The sequence below is a fragment of the Gymnoscopelus braueri genome (genome assembly GCF_963280865.1).
Source record: "Gymnoscopelus braueri genome assembly, chromosome: 11".
Classification (NCBI taxonomy): domain Eukaryota; kingdom Metazoa; phylum Chordata; class Actinopteri; order Myctophiformes; family Myctophidae; genus Gymnoscopelus; species Gymnoscopelus braueri.
In genome coordinates this window covers 54,070,554-54,092,949 of record NC_137613.1, presented here as the reverse complement: position 1 = coordinate 54,092,949, position 22,396 = coordinate 54,070,554, and the positions used below count along the sequence as shown (strand labels likewise).

Here is a 22,396-nt window from a genome sequence, read left to right as displayed (position 1 = left end):
TCAAGGACCCCCATAACTCTGAGAGTGTACAAATGGAACCAAATGGACCCGTAAGAGTCCATTTGGTTCCGTTTGTATACTCTTAGAGTTACAGACCTGTAAGGATCCATTTGGAACCCTCCTAAGGAACCCTGAAGGTCCTGGCCTGGACCCCACTTTGAGAAGTGGCCGCCTTGGTGTCGGAAAGGTCCCTGGTTTGATCCCCGGCTGGCTCCTCCTGGCTGGCTTCTTGTCAATTAGTACCCTTGTGCAAGACACTGTAATCCCTAAATTCTCCTGATGATGAGCAGATTGTTGCCTTGCCTTGCATTGCCTTCCATCGGTGGGTGAATGTGTGTGTGTGTGTGTGTGTGTGTGTGTGTGTGTGTGTGTGTGTGTGTGTGTGTGTGTGTGTGTGTGTGTGTGTGTGTGTGTGTGTATTACTATACAATAGGATTAGGCATTTAGAAATTAGGTTTAGGGATTAGATATAGGTGGCTTGGCCATGTCCACAGGATGGATCCCAGCCGGCTCCCCAGAGCTGTCCTGTACGGTGAGCTGTCAACAGGCTCCAGACCTCTTGGTCGCCCACGCTTGCGCTTCAAGGACGTCTGTAAACGTGATATGAAGCAGGCAGGCATTGACCACAACAACTGGGAGGAAGCTGCAAAAGACTGTGGCGTCTGGAGGCGGACTGTCGCTTCAGGAACTCGCCGTGTTGAGGAGAGGCACATCTCCTTGCTGCAGGCGAAGAGGCAGAAGAGGAAACTGCTTGAAGCAGCCCCCACTCCAGTACCAGACCCTTCCCCATTCATCTGCAACAACTGCAATAGAGACCGTCACTCCAGAGTGGGGCTGTGCAGCCACAGTCGCCGCTGCAAGAGGAATAGACCCCTCAGGCGCAACCCATCGTCATCACTGACGGACGGATGCCTATGATGATATGCCTTATTTACACTAGTTTGTGCGCTTGTGTTGTTGCACCGAAAAATAATCTCACTAAGGCTTCAGGCTTATGGTTAAAAATGGCAAAACACAAAAAGAAAATGGCACAAGTATAGTAATAGATACCTGAGTGTGTGTGTGTATCGGTGAATATGAAATGCATTCTAAAGTGCTTTGGAGAATGATGCTAAATAAATGCAGACAATTTACCATTGTCTGGTATGCAATGACTCAAATGCCTATGTATGTACGTTCAAGCAGTTTAGAACATTAGTAACACACACACACACACGGATATTTGACACGTCCTACAGTGAAATAGGCTACATAAGGCGTGGAGGTCTCCATGTGAGGTCAAACAAGATAATGTCTACATTAAAACGATATACACTGCATTCAAATGATGAAAATGATAACACTATACATTCATTTCCTAGCAGGAGTAGCAGGACATCGAGATGCATGTCAGAATGCTGAACCACCTTCAATATTACACACGTCATCAGTGGTTCTCAAAGTGGGGTCCAGGGACCCCAAGGGGTCCTTGAGGGGGTTCCAGGGGGTCCCCAGCCAAATGAATTAATATAGCATTAAAATCAGTTTTACCATTTAACTATAAATAGGCCATTTGAAAATAGCAGATCTAAAAGCTCACAACGTGTCACATCATGATGCGTTGTGAGCTTGTAGATCTATTTTCAAAAGCAATCCTGAAACAATTTGGAGGGGAAATTAATATTTTTAACACAAAGATTGGCACTTGTATTTTCAGATGGGTGTCCAAATACATATTAAAGGTAGGGTAAGTGATTTTCTTTGGCTAAAATAAGTTACATAGCTCTATATTCCGATATTCAGAGTACTCATTGCTATAGTGTGTTTGTTCAGTAAAAGGAGTTTCCATGTCTCTCCAGCTCTTTATTTAACAGAAAATGCATATTCAGGTCGGGATACCAACTTTATCCAATCAGGATAGAGAACTCAGTCAGGATACAGATTTTAAAAAGTGCAATTGGAAGTGATGACACAAATAAATGAGCAGACACATTTGGAACTGGATCGCTATCAAAATGGGTACTCTCTCCTGATTGGCTGACATTTTGTCACCTACCTAAAAATGTATTTTGTTTATTAAAGAGCTGGAGACAGAGATAAGAGACCCATGTTACTGAACAAACATTCTTATAGCAATGATTACTATCAGAATATAGAGCTTTAAACTTTTAACAGAAAGCTTTTTGTTTTAACCAAACAATATCACTTACCCTACCTTTAATTTAAGGGTCCTTGACGTATCAGAACCCTGGCATCATCTGACCTCAGCATGAACTACCATTGATGTCATGTGTGTTCTAATAACCATAATCATATGACATTTTAAAATATATACTTAACCCTGATCTTATATTTTAATACACTATAACATTTGATACAAAACAACTAACACTAGTAAATATACATATTTTGGGGTAACTGAATTCTAATCACATCTAATCACACACACACACACACACACTTCAAAAAACACCAGTTTATTTGAAAGGAGACGGTCAGTCATACATGAGAAACATTTTCATGACAAAAGATTAATTATGAAAATAACAAAAAAAAGTATCAAACTTGGCATTTTGATCCAAATAAACTGTTGCTAGGATACATGTTTGCTATGTGTTTCTAATAAGCATCCATCGCCGGGGGCAACGAGGGTTCCCAGGTAAAAGACTGGGATGACTGGTCAGGTGGTCGCTAGGGCGGGTTGCTGGGCGGTTGCTAGGTGAACAGCCTGCCGGGCGGTTGCTAGGTGAACAGTCTGATGGTTGCGTCGGCTCCAGAGGAGAAGAGCCAGGGCTGGGTGGGGTGAAAGGTCACGTCGAGGACACCCAGGTCAGAGGTCACAACGTGACCTTTCAACACCTTGACCGGAACTATGAGGGGATTCTGTAAGAGGTCACTGGGAGAGAGAGAGAGAGACAGGTGGTTAGATTAGAGACAGACACATCACTGACACACAGACAGGTGGTTAGATTAGAGGCAGACTCAAGTTAGTTAAATAGCTCAAAACGCATCGCATCACACTTTTTTTGAGCTTGTAGATTTTTATTTTTGTTACTTTTGAATTGGAATCCTGAATTATTTTTTGCTATTTTTGAATTGGAATCCTGAAAAGCAACATTTTCAAATGCATTTAGTTACATGTTAACTTAATTAACTTAAATACAAATACATTGGACATAAAAAAAAAAGATAATATAATTGTAATACTAGTCATTAACACATTGAGTGCCAATCGCGTAGATCTACGCGAACCTATTTAAAGCCGCCACGTGCCAATCGCGTAGATCTACGCGAACCGTCGGCCCTCGTTCTAATGACGAAACTGAAACTCCATTTTCTCCTTGTAGTTTTTTCTCCTCGCATATCACTGTTTAACGTAAACCGTTCTAACTACAACAATGGAGCTCCGTTTGACACGTGTTTTTTTCTGGTAGACGCAGGGAGATCTGGGCGATGTTTACAAACAGTGCAGAGCTCAATCTTAAGGATTTTAACAAGGTCTATGGCGACGTGAAAAAAAGAAAAAAACAATAAAACGTTGGCACTGGTGAGTACATTATGAGATTAACCTCTGGCATGGAATGTGTTAAACTACTAATATAGACTGAAGTAATTAAAGTGGGTCATGTTTGCATATTTGTGATTGGAACAGCTGAAATCAATAATATATCAGTATTCCAATATTAACCTGTGGGCCGTACATTTGCCCATGTATGGATTAGAGAGACAGACACATCACTGACACAGACAGGTGGTTAAATTAGAGAGACAGACACATCACTGACACACAGACAGGTGGCTAGATTAGAGAGACAGACACATCACTGACACACAGACAGGTGGTTTGATTAGAGGCAGACTCAAGTTAATAGATAGATGAAAACACAGAATTAACGGGCTGTATATGATAAACAAGGTACTGTGGATTTTTAGTCCTACAAAGCAAAGAGTCACAATAATGACCTTTCTTTGACTAACTTATAAACCATTCCATGACATGAGAGAGTGTGTGTGTGTGTGTGTGTGTGTGTGTGTGTGTGTGTGTGTGTGTGTGTGTGTGTGTGTGTGTGTTCTTACTTATAAACCATTCCATGACAGACAATGACAGATCCGTCATCCGATCCCGAGGCGAACAGGGGGTGGTGCTTATGGTAGGCCACGCCCCTCACCGCCTTCTTGTGGTGCCTAGCAACAAGACATAAACAAGCAAGACGACAGAATGATAAAAATGACCTCTACATCCTATCGGTCCAGTTGTCACCATGACTATTTTTATTAATTTATTTGTTTTTTTTTGACAGTCAAACAGCCAATCATAGCACTGGCACTTGATCGATGGATAACTTGAAAAAGAGAGAGGTGAGCGCTCATCAAGATGAGTAGTTCACAGTTTGTGTGTCGGGTGCACGGTTCTGGCAGAAATAGTCTAGAGATTACCAGCAATCACACTGATCCTGGACCTGAGTTGTCTCTGTACGTCAGGGAGTGTTGATTCAAAATATATTTTACAAGTTATATTCCCCAAAACCGATAACCGACGCTAGTAATACTCCATGTAAAACCTCAATCTACTGTGGGTGTGTCTCTGTGTGTGTGTGTGTGTGTGTGTGTGTGTGTGTGTGTGTGTGTGTGTGTGTGTGTGTGTGTGTGTGTGTGTGTGTGTGTGTGTGTGTGTGTGTGGTGACGGGATGGGGGCTCCCCCACATCTGATGAAAGTTATACACCTATGAATGACACAACAACAGGACACCTACCTCAACACCTTATACGGTTTGGTTGACAGATCCAGGTCGAACCAGCCCAGTTTGCAGTCGTAACTTCCAGTAATGAGGTTATCACCTGGAAACCATAATAATAATTATATTAATAAAAATAACAACTTCCACAAGCTTATCACCTGGAAAACATGTCTGACAGTTCATTACTTTTACTCCACTGCATCTCAGAGGAAACTTTAGTTACTAGTTACTTTGCAGATATAAATGATCATATTATAAAACATACATTAACCACTTTAGCCCTATTTTATACCTAGGCTATTTGAAAATAGACGATCTACAAGCTCACAACGCGTCGCATTTTCAAACATTTTAGCACTTTTACTTTTGGTACTTTAAGCATATTTTGATGCCAATACTTTTGTTCTTTTACTCAGTAAGGAGTAAGTAACATTTTGAACCCAAGCCTTTTCAGTTGTAACAGCGTATTTCTTCCACCACTGATTAGAGTTAATTAGAGGTTAATTAGAGTTAATTACCTGCAGGGTGGACAGCCATGGAGCTGATCCATTTGGAGTTGCTGATCAGCTTCTTGCTCAGCTCCTGTTTGATCAGGTTGTAGATGCGGACCGAGCGCTGCGTCGCCACAAAGAAGTAGGGCCTGACGGGGTGGAAGGACACACACTGCACCACACCCTTGCTTTTCCTGAACGGGTTCTGACTCCGCCTCTTGCTCACCTGGTGGATTAATACCTGCGGGGATGGACACATGTAATCGTCATTGTCGGGTGCAAACCGGTGTTCATTTCGTCGACTAAAACTGTGATGGAAAATTTCGTGGACTACCCTTTTCCACTGACGAAAAATGTAATAAAATGATGACTAAAACTAAGACTAAATATATTGACAATTTTGTGAACAAATACAAAACTAATTCACTACTTTTGTGCAACACTCTTGTATGATAAAGTAGGGCATTCATTTATGAAAACATGTAAACAAAAATGTATGGACTGTTCTTCCCAACAGCGTTGTATAAATTATACATACATAATTTCATGCAGTGTAAATGTAATGAATAAATGAATCAAAGTAATTGTGTATTATTACCTGCAGGTTACTGGATGTGTCTGGCATGACGGAGGCCAGGTAATCTCCTTTACCATGCCATGTGACCTGACGCACAGCCTGGAGAGAGAGAGAGACAGAGAGACACACACATAGAATTACTATACTCATATTATATGAACACACAGCATTACTAGTCTGTCTGTCCAACAGAGACAAACACTAACTGGGTTTCCATCCAAATGTTTTAATTTAAATGCTCTCTACGTTTGCAAAAGTGTTTTCCATCCCCCATTTGCACATTTCATTATTTATTAATTTTTTTGTGATATTTCAGTATTTACTTTCAGGGTTTTTATGCTCAAAATCTGTCTGTTCAATAAAAGGTATCCGTCTGTCTGTCCTGGTACAGAGACAAACACTGTCTGTCTGTCTGTCTGTCCTAGTACAGAGACAAACACTGTCTGTCTGTCTGTCTGTCTGTCCGTCCTGGACAGACAGACAACAACTCATTTAACAACAACTCATTTAACAATAGCGTCCTCGGAGCCGACCAAACCACGAAAAGTTAGTAACATTTTAACTTGCTCTTTCATCATAGAAACAAGTGGGATTATAACCAAAACGATCCATGTTCTTTGGGAAAAATGGTGTTAGTGTTCCGTGGAGAAATATTGTTAGTGGGAATGAAAACATAGGCGCACCACCGGAAGTGGAGGGCTGAGGGCAGACCAAAACCCCGGTTTCCTGTGAGCATGGGTACAGCTCCGCCCAGAGTCAAATGGAAAAGTGAAAAACAGCAGAGGGTGCTGTTTTTCCTTTTTATTTTACGATAGGTTCCCAGATTGACGTAGTACAGATACAAACACTGTCTGTCTGTCTGTCCTACTACAGAGACGAACACTATCTGTCTATCCTTCTGTCCTAGTACAGAGACAAACACTGTCTGTCTGTCCTAGAACAGAGACAAACATAAACTGCTTTGAGGTCATGATGAGGAGACAGGGGGGCGTGGTTACCTTGGGGTGCTCTATTTTGAGGCGGATCCCCAGGTTAAGCTCCTCCCCTTCCGTCACACTCCATGTGACGTGCTGCTGCGCCTCCTCGTCTGGAGCCTCGTACGATTGGATGAGCTGGTCTGTTGTCGTGGAAACCAGCTTGTCGCCCAGTCCAGGGTTTATCAACAGCACTGTGGAGTTCCTGGGAGAGACGCAGGCAGACAGACAGACAGACAGACTGAGCGAGGAGTCAAGGAGGAGAGGTGAGGACCTACGGTAAGACCTCAGAATCGATGTTTTTTTGTTGCTTTTTACCAGTGGTGGAAAAAGTACTCACATTTCTTACTTAAGAAAAAGTATCAACACTGAATTGTAGAAGTACTCTGTCCGGAATTCTAAATTTACTTGATTAAAAGTTGACAGAAGTATTGGTATCAAAATGTACTTAAAGTACCAAAAGTTCCAGGTCTTAATGGGTTAATGTAAATGTTTTGCGGACCCCCTGTAGTAACTCTGGGGACTACCAGTTGAAGCAAATTAACATTTGGAACGATTTCAGGGTCAAAATGGAGGACAGGGTGCGGAGGAGGCAGAACGTTATCAAAGAGAGAGACAGACACACAGAGAGAGACAGACAGGTTGCTTACAGAGCCACGGCCAGCAGGCAGACAGACGGGTTGGGGTTCCAGGCGACGCTCTTCACGGCCCCGCCCACTGGGATGGTCCTGAGACAGCGGGACGAGCACACCTCCCACAGCCTCACTGTGGAGTCATCACAACCTACACACACACATAGACACACATGCATATATTTACACAACTTCACTGTAGTCATCACAACCTACACACACACACACAACTTCACTGTAGTCATCACAACCTACACACACACATAGACACACATGCATATATATACACAACTTCACTGTAGTCATCATAACCGATAGTTACGTATGTAACTATGGTTCTATGAGTCCCGAATGACCGCCAGAGGCGGTGCTTAAAGCACTGAATGGTCCCTTCGCGAATGCGCAGTTCGAGTACGTATACCAACGTCGTCACTTGTGACCCCGGGATGAACCGAAAGAGGCTATATCTTCCGGTGTCACCAGGGGGTCAGTCCCTACAGAATCTTCTCGCGTGAACACGAGGATTCTGAGCGACAGAGCGCTCTGGCGGTCATTCGGGACTCATAGAACCGTAGTTACATACGCCCGGACTGGGCACAGCAGCTCCATCCTGTCGGACCTCTCCCCAGGCGGAGGGTTGAACCGGGCCAGCCTTATGGGCTGGTTGAGGTGCGCAGTCGTAAGCTGGGGGGAGGGAGCGCTTACGCTGCCTGTACCAGCAGAGGCTACTAATGGATGGGCCGTAGCCCGCTTATGCTGGGAGAAGAACGACTCCAGCAGAGGCTAGTGGTAGCGAGTTCAGGTGACCAGAGCGCTAACACAACTGGTAGCAATGAATATTAACAAATAAAGACAAAAAACAGCTATGCCACACAGCGGTGGCTACTAATGGCTGGGCTGTAGCCCTCCTATGCTGGGAGAAAGTTGACTCCAGCAGAGGCTAGCGGCAATGAGTCCAAGTGACCAGAGCGCTAACGCAACTGGCAAGCTTGCTATCGCAAGGGCTAATCAGGGAAAAAGAAACGCAAATAAAAGAACACTAGTATAAAGAATAGTGTTAAATTATGCCGTGGGCAGGCAGCGTCAAGCTTGCCGTCACTAAGGCTAACCCAAACAAAAACTAAAGTCGAGCAGCTCGCTTCATTAGTTTATAACAACAAAGGACACTGGTGAAAGCAATAACGCTAAAGTTACACCGTGTTAGTAGCAGGCAGCGCTGACGCTTGCCGTCACGAGCCAGAGATGTCCACGAGTCTCTGAGCTCGAGTCCGAGTCAAGTCTCAAGTCTTTGAGGCACGAGTCGAGTCAAGTCTCAAGTCTTTGAGGGTTGAGTCGAGTCGAGTCCGAGTCAAGTCTTAAGTCTTTGAGGCACGAGTCGAGTCAAGTCTCAAGTCTTTGAGGGTCGAGTCGAGTCCGAGTCAAGTCTTTGAGGGTCGAGTCCGAGTCAAGTCTCGAGTCTTTTTAAAGTCTTTTTTTTTTTTTTTTTTTTTTAATTGGGGGTGGGGGGGGGATTCTATTCTTAATTTATTTAATTATGTATTTATATGATGTAGCCTAAGGCTGAAATACAGTTATTATGCACACACACACACACACACACACACACACACACACAAACACGAAGGCATAGATGTAAAAGTATAGACAGGTCATAATAAATCACATTAGATTCACAGATTAGAGATTTTATGTATTTTCCCCACAATTTATTTTCATTCAAATGAAATGTGATTGAACTTGCACTAATAATGACTTAGTTGATTTTTCACTCTTTAAAATATAGTATTTCTTAATTATTAATAATTACAGCTTGTAGATTGGCTATTTTCACGATTTTAAATTGTTTTTAAATAATAATAAAAAAGGAACATACAAGATTTCCACCCGACAGCGATAATATATAGCCAATATGGTTCTGTATCAGTATATGAGTCAGTTTTTGCAGATTTCATTCTAATTGGCTACTATGCCTGCATATGAATTTCATGGGCCTGGGTAGGTCACCCTGGCTTGGCGGAGATATGCCCTGTTGCGCACAGGTTAGGCGAGCAGAGCAGTGGCGTCTTATCTTCTCAGCAGTGGCGTGATATCTCTGTGTCTCCTCAGCTGTCATAGACATGTCACTTGCTTGTAATCAGTGGTTCTCAACCTGTGGGTCGGGACTAGCTGTAGTATACAACCCTCGTAGACGTATTTATGGTTGTATACTACAGCTAGGTCGGGACCACAACGGAGCTCACAATGCCTCGCAAGCTTGTAGATCTGCTATTTTCACAATATTTATCTGTGGAATCGAGTCAAACTAAATGTGGATCCCCAGTTCAAATATGATTCTTTTGGGGGTCACGGCCTGAAAAGGTTTGAGAACCACAGCTTTTATGCAGTGAACATTACATGAGCGTAGCGTTTACCGTGGTGAAGTGTTGAATATTCACCCAGCTGGGTTTAACAAAATGAAAATCCGATGTTTCCTAAACGTGCTGTCACAGATGATCCGACCATCTTATAAAAAATGTAAGCATACGCCAAGATAACTGAGGTTATATAGCTGATTCTGAGCTAAACATATTTGTTTAATTTGGAAGTTTTTATATTTAAACTTTATGATGAAAGGCCGCGGCGGCCACACACATAGCAGCTGTTGCGCTCGCCTCTCCATGTTTTAGTTAATGAGCAGCACGAAACAGCTTGACTGAAGCCGGCTCCGCGCAGCGCGCACTGGAGCGGAGGTTTCTTTGCGGGGGGGGACAGGGGAGTGGAAGTTTTTTGGGCATTTCATTCATTTATTTGTCCAAAAAAAAAACATAAAATAAAGATTGTCCACGAGTCTTTGAGGCTCGAGTCGAGTCAAGTCTCAAGTCTTTGAGGCTCGAGTCGAGTCAAGTCTCAAGTCTTTGAGGCTCGAGTCGAGTCAAGTCTCAAGTCTTTGAGGGGCGAGTCAGAGTCGAGTCGAGAGTCTAGTTTTTGGCAACTCGAGTGCGACTCGAGTCCGAGTCCCTAACTCGAGTCCCCATCTCTGTCACGAGCAGATGCTAACCAAAATAAACAAAGCTATTGGCTCATTTGAGCAGCGTGAGATTGTCAACAGCTAGCCGTTCCTATGCTAACGGATGCTAACCGGAGCACTCACGCTACCGTTAGCAACATGCAACCAGATGCAGGAGGGAGGAGGCGCACACGCGACCTTTACCAACAGAGGAAAAACTTCAATTTAACAGCAGCAACCTACCTGGGGGAACGTCCCCGCCGGTGAAGCGATGGACTCCCAAAGCGTCCGTGTGAGCTTAATCCCGCTCAGGGAGCGAGAAGTCGCAGTTCTTAGAGGGCGAGATAACGCTACTCCGACCTATGGTCACAGAACTACCAGCGACCTCTTTTTAACAAATGATAAGGTAGGTTTGTAATAATAGTAGTATGGCTTAGTGCAGATCTTTCACAACCTGCGCGCGAGAAGAAAAAAGGGACTGACCCCCTGGTGACACCGGAAGATATAGCCTCTTCCGGTTCATCCCGGGGTCACAAGTGACGACGTTGGTATACGTACTCGAACTGCGCGTGCGCGAAGGGACCATTCAGTGCTTTAAGCACCGCCTCTGGTGGTTAGCAGGGACGATATAGAACTACACACACACATAGCCACACATGAATATATATACACAACTTCACTGTAGTCATCACAACCTACACACACACACACACACACACACACACACACACACACACACATATAGACACACATGCATATATATACACAACTTCACTGTAGTCATCACAACCTACACACACACATAGCCAAACATGAATATATATACACAACTTCACTGTAGTCATCACAACCTACACACACACATAGACACACATGCATATATATACACAACTTCACTGTAGTCATCACAACCTACACACACACATAGCCAAACATGAATATATATACACAACTTCACTGTAGTCATCACAACCTACACACACACACACACACACACACACACACACACACAGAGAGACACAACTTCACTGTAGTCATCACAACCTACACACACATGCATATACACAACTTTACTGTAGAGCAGTGGTTCTCAACCAGTGGTCCGGGGACCACCAGTGGTCCTTGGGGGGGTACAAGGGGGTCCCCAGCTAAATTAGTTAACATGGCGTCACAATCATTTTAACCAATTAGCTTTGGCTATTAACAAATGGCAGACCTACTGTACAAGCTCATAGCGAGGCATAGGGGGGCGGTTTGGGGCGCGACGGGACGCGGGATAATCCCACGTTTGCAACTACTTTTGCCTGCGCACTTCACCGGGTATAGACTAGTTACTAGTCACTAGTAAATATGTACATTTTAAAAGCAAACATTTTAACTCAAATCTTTGTTTCTGGGGGTCCCTGGCACTAAACATTTTCAGATGGGGGTCCGCGGCCAAATGTATATCAATTTAAGGGTCTTTGGCATGAAAAAGGTTGAAAACCACTGCTGTAGACTCATCACAACCTACATACACAGTATAGATATATATAGATATATATATATATATATATATATATATATATATATATGCACACACACACAACAGCGGATCATACTGACCTGAGGCCAGCCATTGGCCAGTGGGCGAAACACTGATGGAACGAACCAGACTGGTGTGTCCTTTATAAACCTAGCACACACACACACACACACACACATTTAGATGCAAAGTTATCATTTGGAATCAATTAAGGTGACATTGTGGTGTGAGTAAACGTGCACAACACTGCCTTTCTACTGTACCGAGTGAGATTGTGTACGTGTTTGTAGTTGAAGTGTGTGTGTATTCAGGGTGTGTACATACCATAGCTTGCGTTGTAGGGAATGGTTGCAGGTCTCTGGGTTTTGGGAGACTTGGAATCAAATCTTCAGGATTCACATTGACCTGAAAAACGAACGAACGCACACACGCGCGCACACACACACACGGTTAAGGACACATCCAAACAATCCTCATTTACGGGAGCGTTTTAGCACCGTTTCAGAAATAAATGGAAATGCATCACATCATGATTCATGGACATCACATGATCATCATTTATATCGTTGCTTTTTTGTAAATGAATGCTCTACTTCTAAGAGTGTCACACAAAAGTAGTGAAAATAGCCGATCTACAAGTTCGTTGTGAGCTTGTACTGTAGATTGGCTATTTTATTTTAAAATAATAATTTTACAAAAAAGAAACAAATGACTTCTTTAAAAGGGTGTTGTGAGCACGTAGATCGTCTATTTTCACATTTTTACCTCTTTCTTATGTAATATTTGACAATTTAGACAATGTTTGACCATACTTTTGACGCAATGAAAATGTCATTTTAGAGGTATTCAAAGTCATTAGATTGTCACTTTAGAAATGTGCAGACACCCTGTAAACACTTATACTGTATGTTGGTTTGCTTACTGTTGAGTGAGAAAACAATGTTGTGCATTAATAAGCTAATCGTTTGAGAACCACTAGCCTAGGACACAGGGATGAATCCAGTCATTGTGTGTGTGAGTGTGTGTGTGTGTGTATATATATATATATATATATATTGTATGAGTGTGTATTACCCTCATCTTGCGTTGTCGTGGACACAGGTAAAGGTCCAGACACCGTTCAAATCGTTCATGGATGAAGCGGCTGAAGGCGGGAACGGAGCGCAGGTTGGGGAACTTCCTGGGGAGGAAGGGCAACTTCCTGTCCTCTGGGTCCTGCTGCTCCCAGGCCAGACGCTGAGAAACACACACACACACACACGTTAATTTTGACAGCAAATTACATTTAGTTTTAGGCATCTGAAATATTTTACTTTTAGTCGACTAAATATCATATTTTAGTCGACTAAATCTACAGTTGATTTAGTCAACGAAAATGTATTTTGGCTTACATTGATGGCGTCGTAATGTCTAATTTATACGTGCACCGAAAATAGCGTGCCGAAAATAGCCCATCTACAAGCTCAAAACGCGCCACAGGCGCGTTTTGAGCTTGTAGATTGGTTATTTGTTTTCTTGACCACAATGTCAAGAATGTAATTTAGTTAATTAAACAGATGCTAGGTTCATCGTTTACCTTGAATCGTATAGTTTATTTCGGTAGTATATTATTTAGACTGATGCTAGGTTCTTGATTTACCTGGGATCCTAGTTTCTTGAGGCACTACACTGTCTCTCTGCATGTGTTTACCTTGTTTATTGTGAGTTGCTCTGGGTAAGAACGTCTGCTAAATGCCTAAATCAGGGGTCCTCAGAGTTACTACTGGGGGGACAACAAATCTTTGTGTGATAAGAACTTCCTTTTTTTTTACATTAAGCACTTGAACCCTAGCATCCTTATTCTGAGGAAAACATTAGCTGAAAATAGAAGATCTACAAGCTCACAACGCCTCGCGCAGCGAGGCATCATGAGCTTGTAGATCGGCTATTTTCAACAAAGAGATTTGGGGTAGGGTGGAGAAAAGAGCAGACCAAGTACAAGTTTGAGGGTTTAAGTGGTTATAGGGAAAGTTCACCCCCAAAATGATTTTTTTGTCCATCGATTAGTCACCCCACGGAGACTTAAATTCATGGATATTTTTTGTTTTTGTCACATTCCTAAGCCAATAATTTGATGACCAGTAGCGGTTCCGATTGGAGACACAAAGAGTCTCCTTTGTGTCTCCTACCGGAAACGCTGCCTACCGGTCCGCTGGTCATCAAATTATTATTACCTTAGGAATGCAACAAAAACTAAAAAATATCCATGAGTTCAAGTCTCCATGGGGTGACTAATCGATAGAAAAAAAGTATTTTTGGGGGTGAACTATCCCTTTAACTGCCTGAAAATACACATTAACATGAATCCAACACATTGACAGTACTGTCAAACAAGTCTATGAAGCCATCTATGAAAAAGTGAAATATGCAACACAATTTTATACAACACGTAGTGGGGGGTCCCTGCTTCATCTCTCTCTCTCTCAGCTAAGGGGGTCCTTGGCCTGAAAATTTGGAGACTCCTGGCCTAAAATTGTAAATGGTGTCTAACCTCCTCCTCGGTCAGCAGGTATTCGGGTGGGGGGTTGTAGCTCTCGGCGTGTCCAGGCAGAGACATCTTGGGCGCGGGGACGTGCATCTTGTGTCGTCCCAGGATGGACGTGCTGTCCTCCGTGGCCCAGAGGTCGTAGTACCGCCCGATGTCGCTCTGCTTGGGCTGCCTGGGTTTGATCCAACCCATCTTTATGGCATGGACCATTTTGGATACCTGATAGACACACAGACAGACACAGACAGACAGACAGATGTATGAATTAATTGACTGATTGAATGCTTTATTAACCCATTTAGACCTGAGGCCGATTCTAAAAACGCCTTCTAAATCCAGTTTTCTGAAAAACTTCAAAAATGTTTTCAAAAATGACAACAAATGTATGTTGCTATATACTGTACATAGCAACAAGAACCCCAAAAGGGGTTCCCGTCCTGAAAGGTATAGTTACTAACAGTGGTTCCCGCCCAAAATGGGTTAACAAGATTGTTAACACATTGAGTGCCATAAACGTGAATTCCCGTGTTTGCAAATTAAAAAAGAATAAAAACTAGAAAAAGTGCTCCTCGGAGCACAGGTCTCCGCCAGGTCAGGTAGTTATTTTGGCCTCCTGGTGGCGCTATAATAGGCCAATGTGAAAAGGGTGCCATTTATTCCTAGGCCGTGCATGGCAATCGGACACTGCATGCATGATTTGAAGCATTTTGTTCTAAAAATGTGTTTTGCTAAATTTGACCTGGTGGTGGCGCTATAACAGGCCAATGTTTAAAGGGTGGCATTTGTTCCTCAACGTAGTGCAAATGTGCATTCAAAGTTTGACCACAATCGGACGCTGCGTTCATGATTTGCGGCATTTTGTTCAAAACGGGCCACTTCTGCAAACATGACATGTCAATGTTAGCCAATCAAGATGGAATATGAAAAATCAAACAGATCCGTCTTGATCACGTGACTCTAGAGATCATGTCTACCGATTTGCGTGAAATTTTGATATAAAAAAAAAAGTTTTACATAAGTCTGCCTCCTGGTGGCGCTATAAAAAGCAAATGTGAAAAATGCAGGGCAAAGGTTTTTCCTTGGCCTCTAGAGAGTGTGCATACAAAGTTTTACACCGATTGGTGCAGTTATAGGTAAAAACACGAATCGGCCTGTTACAGCGCCACCATGAGGCTGATTTGAACATTTTCAAATGGCATTTCTTCCTCTGCCTAATGGGAATGTGTGTGCAAAACTTCACAGAAATTGCATGCTGTGTTCATGATTTGAGGCATTTTGTTTGAAACGGAGTACTCCTGCAAACTTTGAAAGCCAATTTTTGCCAATCAGGATGGAATATGAAGAATCTGAAATGAGACGTTTCTTTTAATGACTATAGAGATACTGTGTACCGATTTGTGGGATTTTTGGCCAAAATCTGTAGGAGTACTGTCCAAAAATGTGTTTAGCACAAATCGGCCTCCTGGTGGCGCTATAAAAGGCCCATGTGAAAAATTTGGAGCAGAGGTTCTGCTCTGGCATCCAGGGAGTGTGTGTGCACAGTTTCGCTGTGATCGAGCCAACAGTGCCAGAGATTAGCTGTACACAAAATGACAGACGGACGGACACACGGACACACACACGGACACACGGACGGACGGACAGGGGCGAAAACATACTCTCTCGCCATGCCTTTCGGCCTGGCGGAGACAATAAAATTCCACAAGGGGCGCTCTAACGCAACTTAGGAATCATCCTAGGTCCCTGTAAAATGGAATGGACGGATGTGATAAGGGCCCAAAAAACGTCTCTTCCGTCCTCTCCAATGATAGGATCTGGAGATAAAGCTCCATATCTCCATATCTTTTTACCGCGGTGAAAACCAGCCATTTTCGACGGGCGATCATTCTGCAATGGCGGATCTTGTTAGAAACGTTATTGTTCCAGTCGTTAGACGGGACCCTCGACCATCGCGCACGCACCTTTGTTTACATCCGCGTCCTCGTGGAGGTTTCAACAGCTCTACACACATCAGCGTAAACGGTAAGAACGGTGGCACTGGATGTACCCTGTTTAAAAAAACCTCTAGCACTTGATGCGTTAACAGCAACAAGTGGTATGAATCACTTTAATTATGTATAAATCAGTGTTAATTTTGTTGACAAAAACTATGACAAAAAAATTTAGTCAACAAAATGTGTTCACTGACTAAAAACTAAATAAAAACTAAGCTATAATGACTAAAACTATGACTAAACATAATTACAATTAAAGATAAATAAAAAACAACTACTACTACCTACTACTACTACTAAAATGTTAGGAGGGACTAGTTGACAAGAGATCCAGTAGAACTAAGACAAGTCATTTTATACTTGGTTGTGCGTGGATGTCACGCTCCAAAAATAGCCAATCTACAAGCTTGTAGATGGGTTATTTTTGGCATGTGGCCAGGCCTAGTGTAAATCAGGCATTACGACGGCATCACAGCCCACCAAAATACATTTGTGTTGACTAGATCAACTGTAGATTTAGGTTGACTAAAAAATATGACATAAACTAAATGGGATTTTATTCAAAAGACTGACTAAAACTAAATCAAAATGTGCAGTCAAAATGAAAACTGGTATAAATGTGTTCAAAATAAATGGTATTTGTACCTTTTCCTTCTCTATGAGAGAGGGAATGAAGCTTCGCTTGTCCTCAGGTCTGTTTGTGACTGGATGGATCATCACTTCACCACTGAAGAAATCTACTGATGGCTGGAGAGGAGAGGAAAGAGAGGAGAGGAGAGGTTAATGGAAATACAATATAAACGTTACACACATTACGACATGCAGTTCATATGGATTTAAGCTAAATAAAATCTCTCGACTGAAGATGTTTTGCTAGGCCAAGTCCTAATGTATGATTTGTGAAACAGTGTGATATGACCCTTCCACCCCCCCCCACACACACATCACGCTAGCGCCGATTCTTAAACAAATTAACACAATATGTAAGATTATGACGTTTTAGTAATATTGTTCCTGCTGATCTACTGTACATACTGCCAACCAGGTCAACAAATCACAGATTGAGGCTTTAACCTTTGCTTTAATGGAATATACAAAACCATTAGGGGGTTTTATAGAAGATGCTACTGAACATGTGTGTCAGTTTGAGCACTTCAAATGCTCTAATCTTAAAATAATAACCGGAAATTTTCGCTGCGCAACATGCTTCCATAGAAGACATGCTGGCTTCTACGGAATCCAAATGACTGAAATCAGTCGTAGCGACTGAGAACTTCAATCCATGAGTTCGCCGAAATATATTGGAACAGTTTTGAAAAAACATAGTGCATCAATATTTATTAAAAAGCACAGTGGAGGAACTTCAGCCCTGTGCCTCCCGGACGCCCCTCTTACTTTTTATGTGTGCAATCTATATTATCTATAAATTCATCAAACCTGTGTGGGGGTGTGTGTGTGTGTGTGTGTGTGTGTGTGTGTGTGTGTGTGTGTGTGTGTGTGTGTGTGTGTGTGTGTGTGTGTGTGTCAGGCATAATGTCCTACCGATTTACCTCAAACTTGGTGTTTGTATGTGTCACCCTTGACTCTTGGGTGTGCAAAAGAAACCACAAATGTCTGTATCTGTCTGTCCCGCGGTTCTGTGAAGGACGCACCCAATCTCTGTGTCTGTGGGGAGGGGTCACAACACGCCATACTGTACCTTCTGTTCTCACCCACCTTTCTTTGAATTTGAATAAGATTGCTTCCCTCTCCCAACATTACTGGCATTCTTCTATTACATTCATCCAAGCTGTGGCTTTTGCCTACTTTCTGTTCCATTGCCATAGGCTGTCACTTATATTGGCGGTGCGTGTGCGGCACAAACGTTACCCAAAGCTCGGCCAATCAGTTAAGCCAATGGGTCGGCTTGGCCAATCAGGGACTTATACTGGCTAAGCGGCACAAATGTGACATGACGCTGCACCAATCCGTGAAGCCGATGGTTTGGGTTGGCCAATCAGGGAAGCCGATGCTTACAATCCCCTGAACACACTGAGAATGTGTGCGTTCTCCCTCAGACCCGCAGTCAGACAGATACAGATATTCATGTTTGCTTGTTTTTTTGGTTCTCTGAAAGCGTCAGCTTTGAGACCACTTTGTCGGACGCTTTCCGAGTTACGCCCCTGATAGAGTGACACACACACACACACTCACACAGACACACACACATATGGTGAATTAATAGAAGGATTAATGTTAATATGTTTATGTGAACCTGGTATTCATTGAAGTTGACGTCTCCAAACTGTCCTCGCTGGAGTCTCTTCACCAACTCAACCTGCTCATCTGACAGGACGATGTCACTTCCTGTCTGCTTGTCATGGACCGTACGCCTGGAGAGAGACAGACAGACAAACAGACAGACAAACAATGTCATTACCAGACTCCACAACCCTTGACCCTTCATCAATTATCATGCCACATTCAAACCAATGTTGCCATCATGCTAACCCTCAAATTATCATTCCACATTGAAAACCAATGGTCCTGTTAGCATCACGCTAAGCCCTCACCAATACTCCGGGTTGTCCATCTTGTTGAGGAACTCGTCCAGTTCGTCCTTATTTCTGATGGGCTTGAAGATCTTCTTTCCGTCCAGATCGTAGCCGATGTGAGGGTAGTCCTTGTACCACTCCATGGGGATGTTCCCCACCGTGTTCCTGATGTCCTGTACACAACAGCACGCAGGTTAGAAACCCAAACCCTCTGGCTAAAACATGTCTAGGATTAATGCTAAAACTAGGCATGTCACAAATACTACATAATCACCTTATCGCAATAGGCTCTACGCACAGCAGCCGCATTGGAAAGAAATTGGGCCCCTTTCTTACTTCCTTCACAGGCGTTACCAATGATACTAATTAAGGCTCTGTTCCATTCTGGTCAAACAGAGTCAGGGTGCTGATAATGTGCATGTTGGCTCACTGGAAACAGTCTGCTACACCAGTGGTTCTCAAAGTGTGGTCCAGGGACCCTCATGGTTCCTTGAGGGGGTTCCAAATGGCCCCTTACGGGTGTGTAACTCTGAGAGTGTACAAATGTAACCAAATGGACCTGTAAGGGTCCATTTGGTTACGTTTGTACACTCTCAGAGTTATGGGGGTCCTTGAAATTAAAAAGGAAAAAAAGGATAGTGGAAATAGCCGATCTACAAGCTCAGCTATTTCCACTATTTTGTAACACATTTTGAGAGTAAAATATTAAATACGGTATATTTTGGCCATAATACATTATTTTGATTATTGATATCGGTCATTTCTTTGTGTATTTAAGTTTTTGTCAAATGTGCCCCATGCAACTTTTGCTTACAAAGCCTAAAAGCCACACAATTAAGTAGTTAATTGCAATTATTTGTATGACAATTAATCGACAAGTACATTTTCATAATCGTGACAGCCCTCCTGGATCAGATTTAGGTCCTGTTTACTCCACATGACTGCTAGACTGTTTCTGACACACAGTTTGATCAGAATATGATAAGCTACTTCTACATTTATAATTAAATTCTGTACATGGACAAAGACGATTCCATGACCAACACATCAAAACACATTAACTAATGTCCAAAAGTGGAGTTTGCCGTTCACAAAAAGCAACATAAATTATAGTCCTACCAACCATGATAGCATGGATGGAAATAATCTGTAAAATGGTACTTTTGTCTATGACATAGTCTCTTGATACAGCCTTTGAGACAATAGAAAAAAGTAATCAGTTGTGTGAATAATTATGACTTTTCATTATGACTTTTCACACTGGCTGCTTTTCAGCGAGCCACAAACGTGAAAGAAGCGCTCTGGTGAGAACAGTCGCATGCAAATCTGTGCATGCAAAAATAAATGTCATGCAACCTCCGAATCAGTAAAGAAAATCAGTAATAAAGTAAAAATACCTCAAAGTTGTACGTAAGTACAGTACTTGAGCACACTTAAGTACTTTACTAATGTTACTTTACACCACTGGTGTGTGTGTGTGTGTGTGTGTGTGTGTGTGTGTGTGTGTGTGTGTGTGTGTGTGTGTGTGTGTGTGTGTGTGTGTGCGTGCGTTACCTCTTCATCCGAGGTATCATGCTCGTACTCGTCTACAGTCGGCGGTCCTCTCTCTTCTTTGCTCTGTCCTGGGATCTCTACAGGTGATACTTTCTCCTTCAGAATGGCCTCCTCAGATGGGACCTTCTTCCGTCGATTCTTCTTAACCTTCGGGACCTACCAGACGCAAAGCAACGTTATTTTTTTTTACTGCCGTCACCTTTGGGTCAGGACATTGTCGTCAAGTTAAAAGTGCAGGAATCGATTAAATCGTGCGCGGATCCCCTGCAAAGTAACCTGCGCTGAAATTCAGGCCCTGGATGTTTCATTATCACTATTCACTAGGGTTGGGATTATTTAGGATTCTTCCTAGGATTTCCTTAGGATTCCCTTTAGCGATTCCTACAGGGGGTTCCAAATGAACCCTTACAGGTCTGTAACTCTGAGAGTGTACAAATGGAACCAAATGGACCCGTAAGGGTCCATTTGTTACGGGTCCATTTGGTTCCATTTGTACACTCTCAGAGTTACAGACCTGTAAGGGTTTATTTGGAACCCCCTGTCTGAATCGCTAAAGGGAATTCCTACAGGGAAACAGCAGACCACCATACCTCTCAGAGTTATGGTGGTCCTTGAAATTAAAACGTTAGAGCAGGGGTCTTCAACAGGGGGTCCGGGACCCCTAAAGGGGGTCCGCCAAATATTTGTGTGGTGGGGAACATTAGCCTAAAATAGCAGATCTACAAGCTCACAACAGCTCGCGCTGCAAGGTGTTGTGAGCTTGTAGATCGGCTATTTTCGGAGAGTCAGTGTAGAGGGAAAAAGAGCAGACCAAGTACAGAGCTAACAGTCAAGTTGACTAAATATTGAGGGTTCAAAGTATCGGTCTGAAAATACAAATTAACATGATTCCAGCTATCTATGAAATCTATGAAAAAGTGTTATCTGCAACACAAATTTACACAATATGTAGTGGGGGGTCCCTGCTTCATCTCTCTCTCAGCTAAGGGGTCTTTGACCTGAAAACGTTGAAGACCCCTGCGTTAGAGAACCACCGGTATTGTAATCGCATAGCAGACGTGAAGTCCACATACCAGCTCTTGACAGTGTGATAAAAAACGCTTTGGGGAACAGTTCCAAATGTTCCGGATGGCAAACCTATTAAATCACAGGATAAAAGGTGAACATCCACTTTGTATCGATTTTGCAGTGACCCTTCCTTCTAAGGTGGTGGTTCTCAAGTGGGGCCCGGGGACCTCCAGGGGTCCTTGATGACCATGTCATCAAAAAAGCCCCTTTGCAAAGGGGGGCTTCACAACGTGTTTGTAAGCTTGTACTGTATATCTGCTAGTTTCAAATATCAAATGTATACGATTAAAGTGGTTAAACTCGTTTTGATTCTATATTAAACACATTTTGGTGTGGACCCCCTGATGGGACCCCTGGGGGTGCGACTCCACCTTGAGAACCACGGACATGCACCCCCTTGTGGAGAACATGGTGAATGATGACCATGTATCACAGTGATATAAAACATTAGACTTTAAAACCTGTTTTATAAAAGGTGTTCTATATGTGCATAATAGATAAAGTTGTCACCATTCTCCGAATCTATAATTCAATTCCACTTTCACACTCAATTTGATTTAAACATAATAATAATAATCACACTGCAAAAAAAGACATTCTAATCCTGGTGTCTTTCTGCAGTTTAGGAAACTCAAGTTGATTGTAAAGTACTCTACTGCCATCTAGGGTCACTTTTTTTAACTGCAATGTGCACTCCTCACATCAAACAGTTCTCAATCTCTTGATAGTCATTTTAATTTAACTTCACATTTTAAAGTTTCACTCATTTTGATCAATCAAAAGATTTTTTCCAATTTGAATACATTTTGGTGACAC

General features: G+C 42.7%; 1 protein-coding gene across 2 annotated transcripts in view; it reads right to left on the bottom strand.

Moving 5' to 3' along the window:
• Positions 1-2,440: 2,440 nt before the first annotated feature.
• The window catches only part of bop1 (BOP1 ribosomal biogenesis factor), a 33,950-nt gene continuing 13,994 nt past the window's right edge, over positions 2,441-22,396 (bottom strand). The window contains exons 3-17 of one of the 2 annotated variants that reach the window (XM_080442169.1): positions 20,513-20,668; positions 18,977-19,131; positions 18,679-18,796; positions 17,070-17,171; positions 14,434-14,649; positions 12,978-13,139; positions 12,228-12,308; positions 11,984-12,053; positions 7,411-7,543; positions 6,785-6,965; positions 5,808-5,885; positions 5,237-5,450; positions 4,734-4,818; positions 4,057-4,164; positions 2,441-2,875 (exon numbers count right to left, since the gene is read on the bottom strand). In XM_080442169.1, coding sequence (XP_080298295.1) covers positions 2,722-2,875; positions 4,057-4,164; positions 4,734-4,818; positions 5,237-5,450; positions 5,808-5,885; positions 6,785-6,965; positions 7,411-7,543; positions 11,984-12,053; positions 12,228-12,308; positions 12,978-13,139; positions 14,434-14,649; positions 17,070-17,171; positions 18,679-18,796; positions 18,977-19,131; positions 20,513-20,668 — 2,013 coding nt within the window. In that variant the 3' untranslated portion in view covers positions 2,441-2,721. The remainder of the gene's footprint in view (positions 2,876-4,056; positions 4,165-4,733; positions 4,819-5,236; positions 5,451-5,807; positions 5,886-6,784; positions 6,966-7,410; positions 7,544-11,983; positions 12,054-12,227; positions 12,309-12,977; positions 13,140-14,433; positions 14,650-17,069; positions 17,172-18,678; positions 18,797-18,976; positions 19,132-20,512; positions 20,669-22,396) is intronic. The other variant, XM_080442170.1, reaches the window with a different exon arrangement.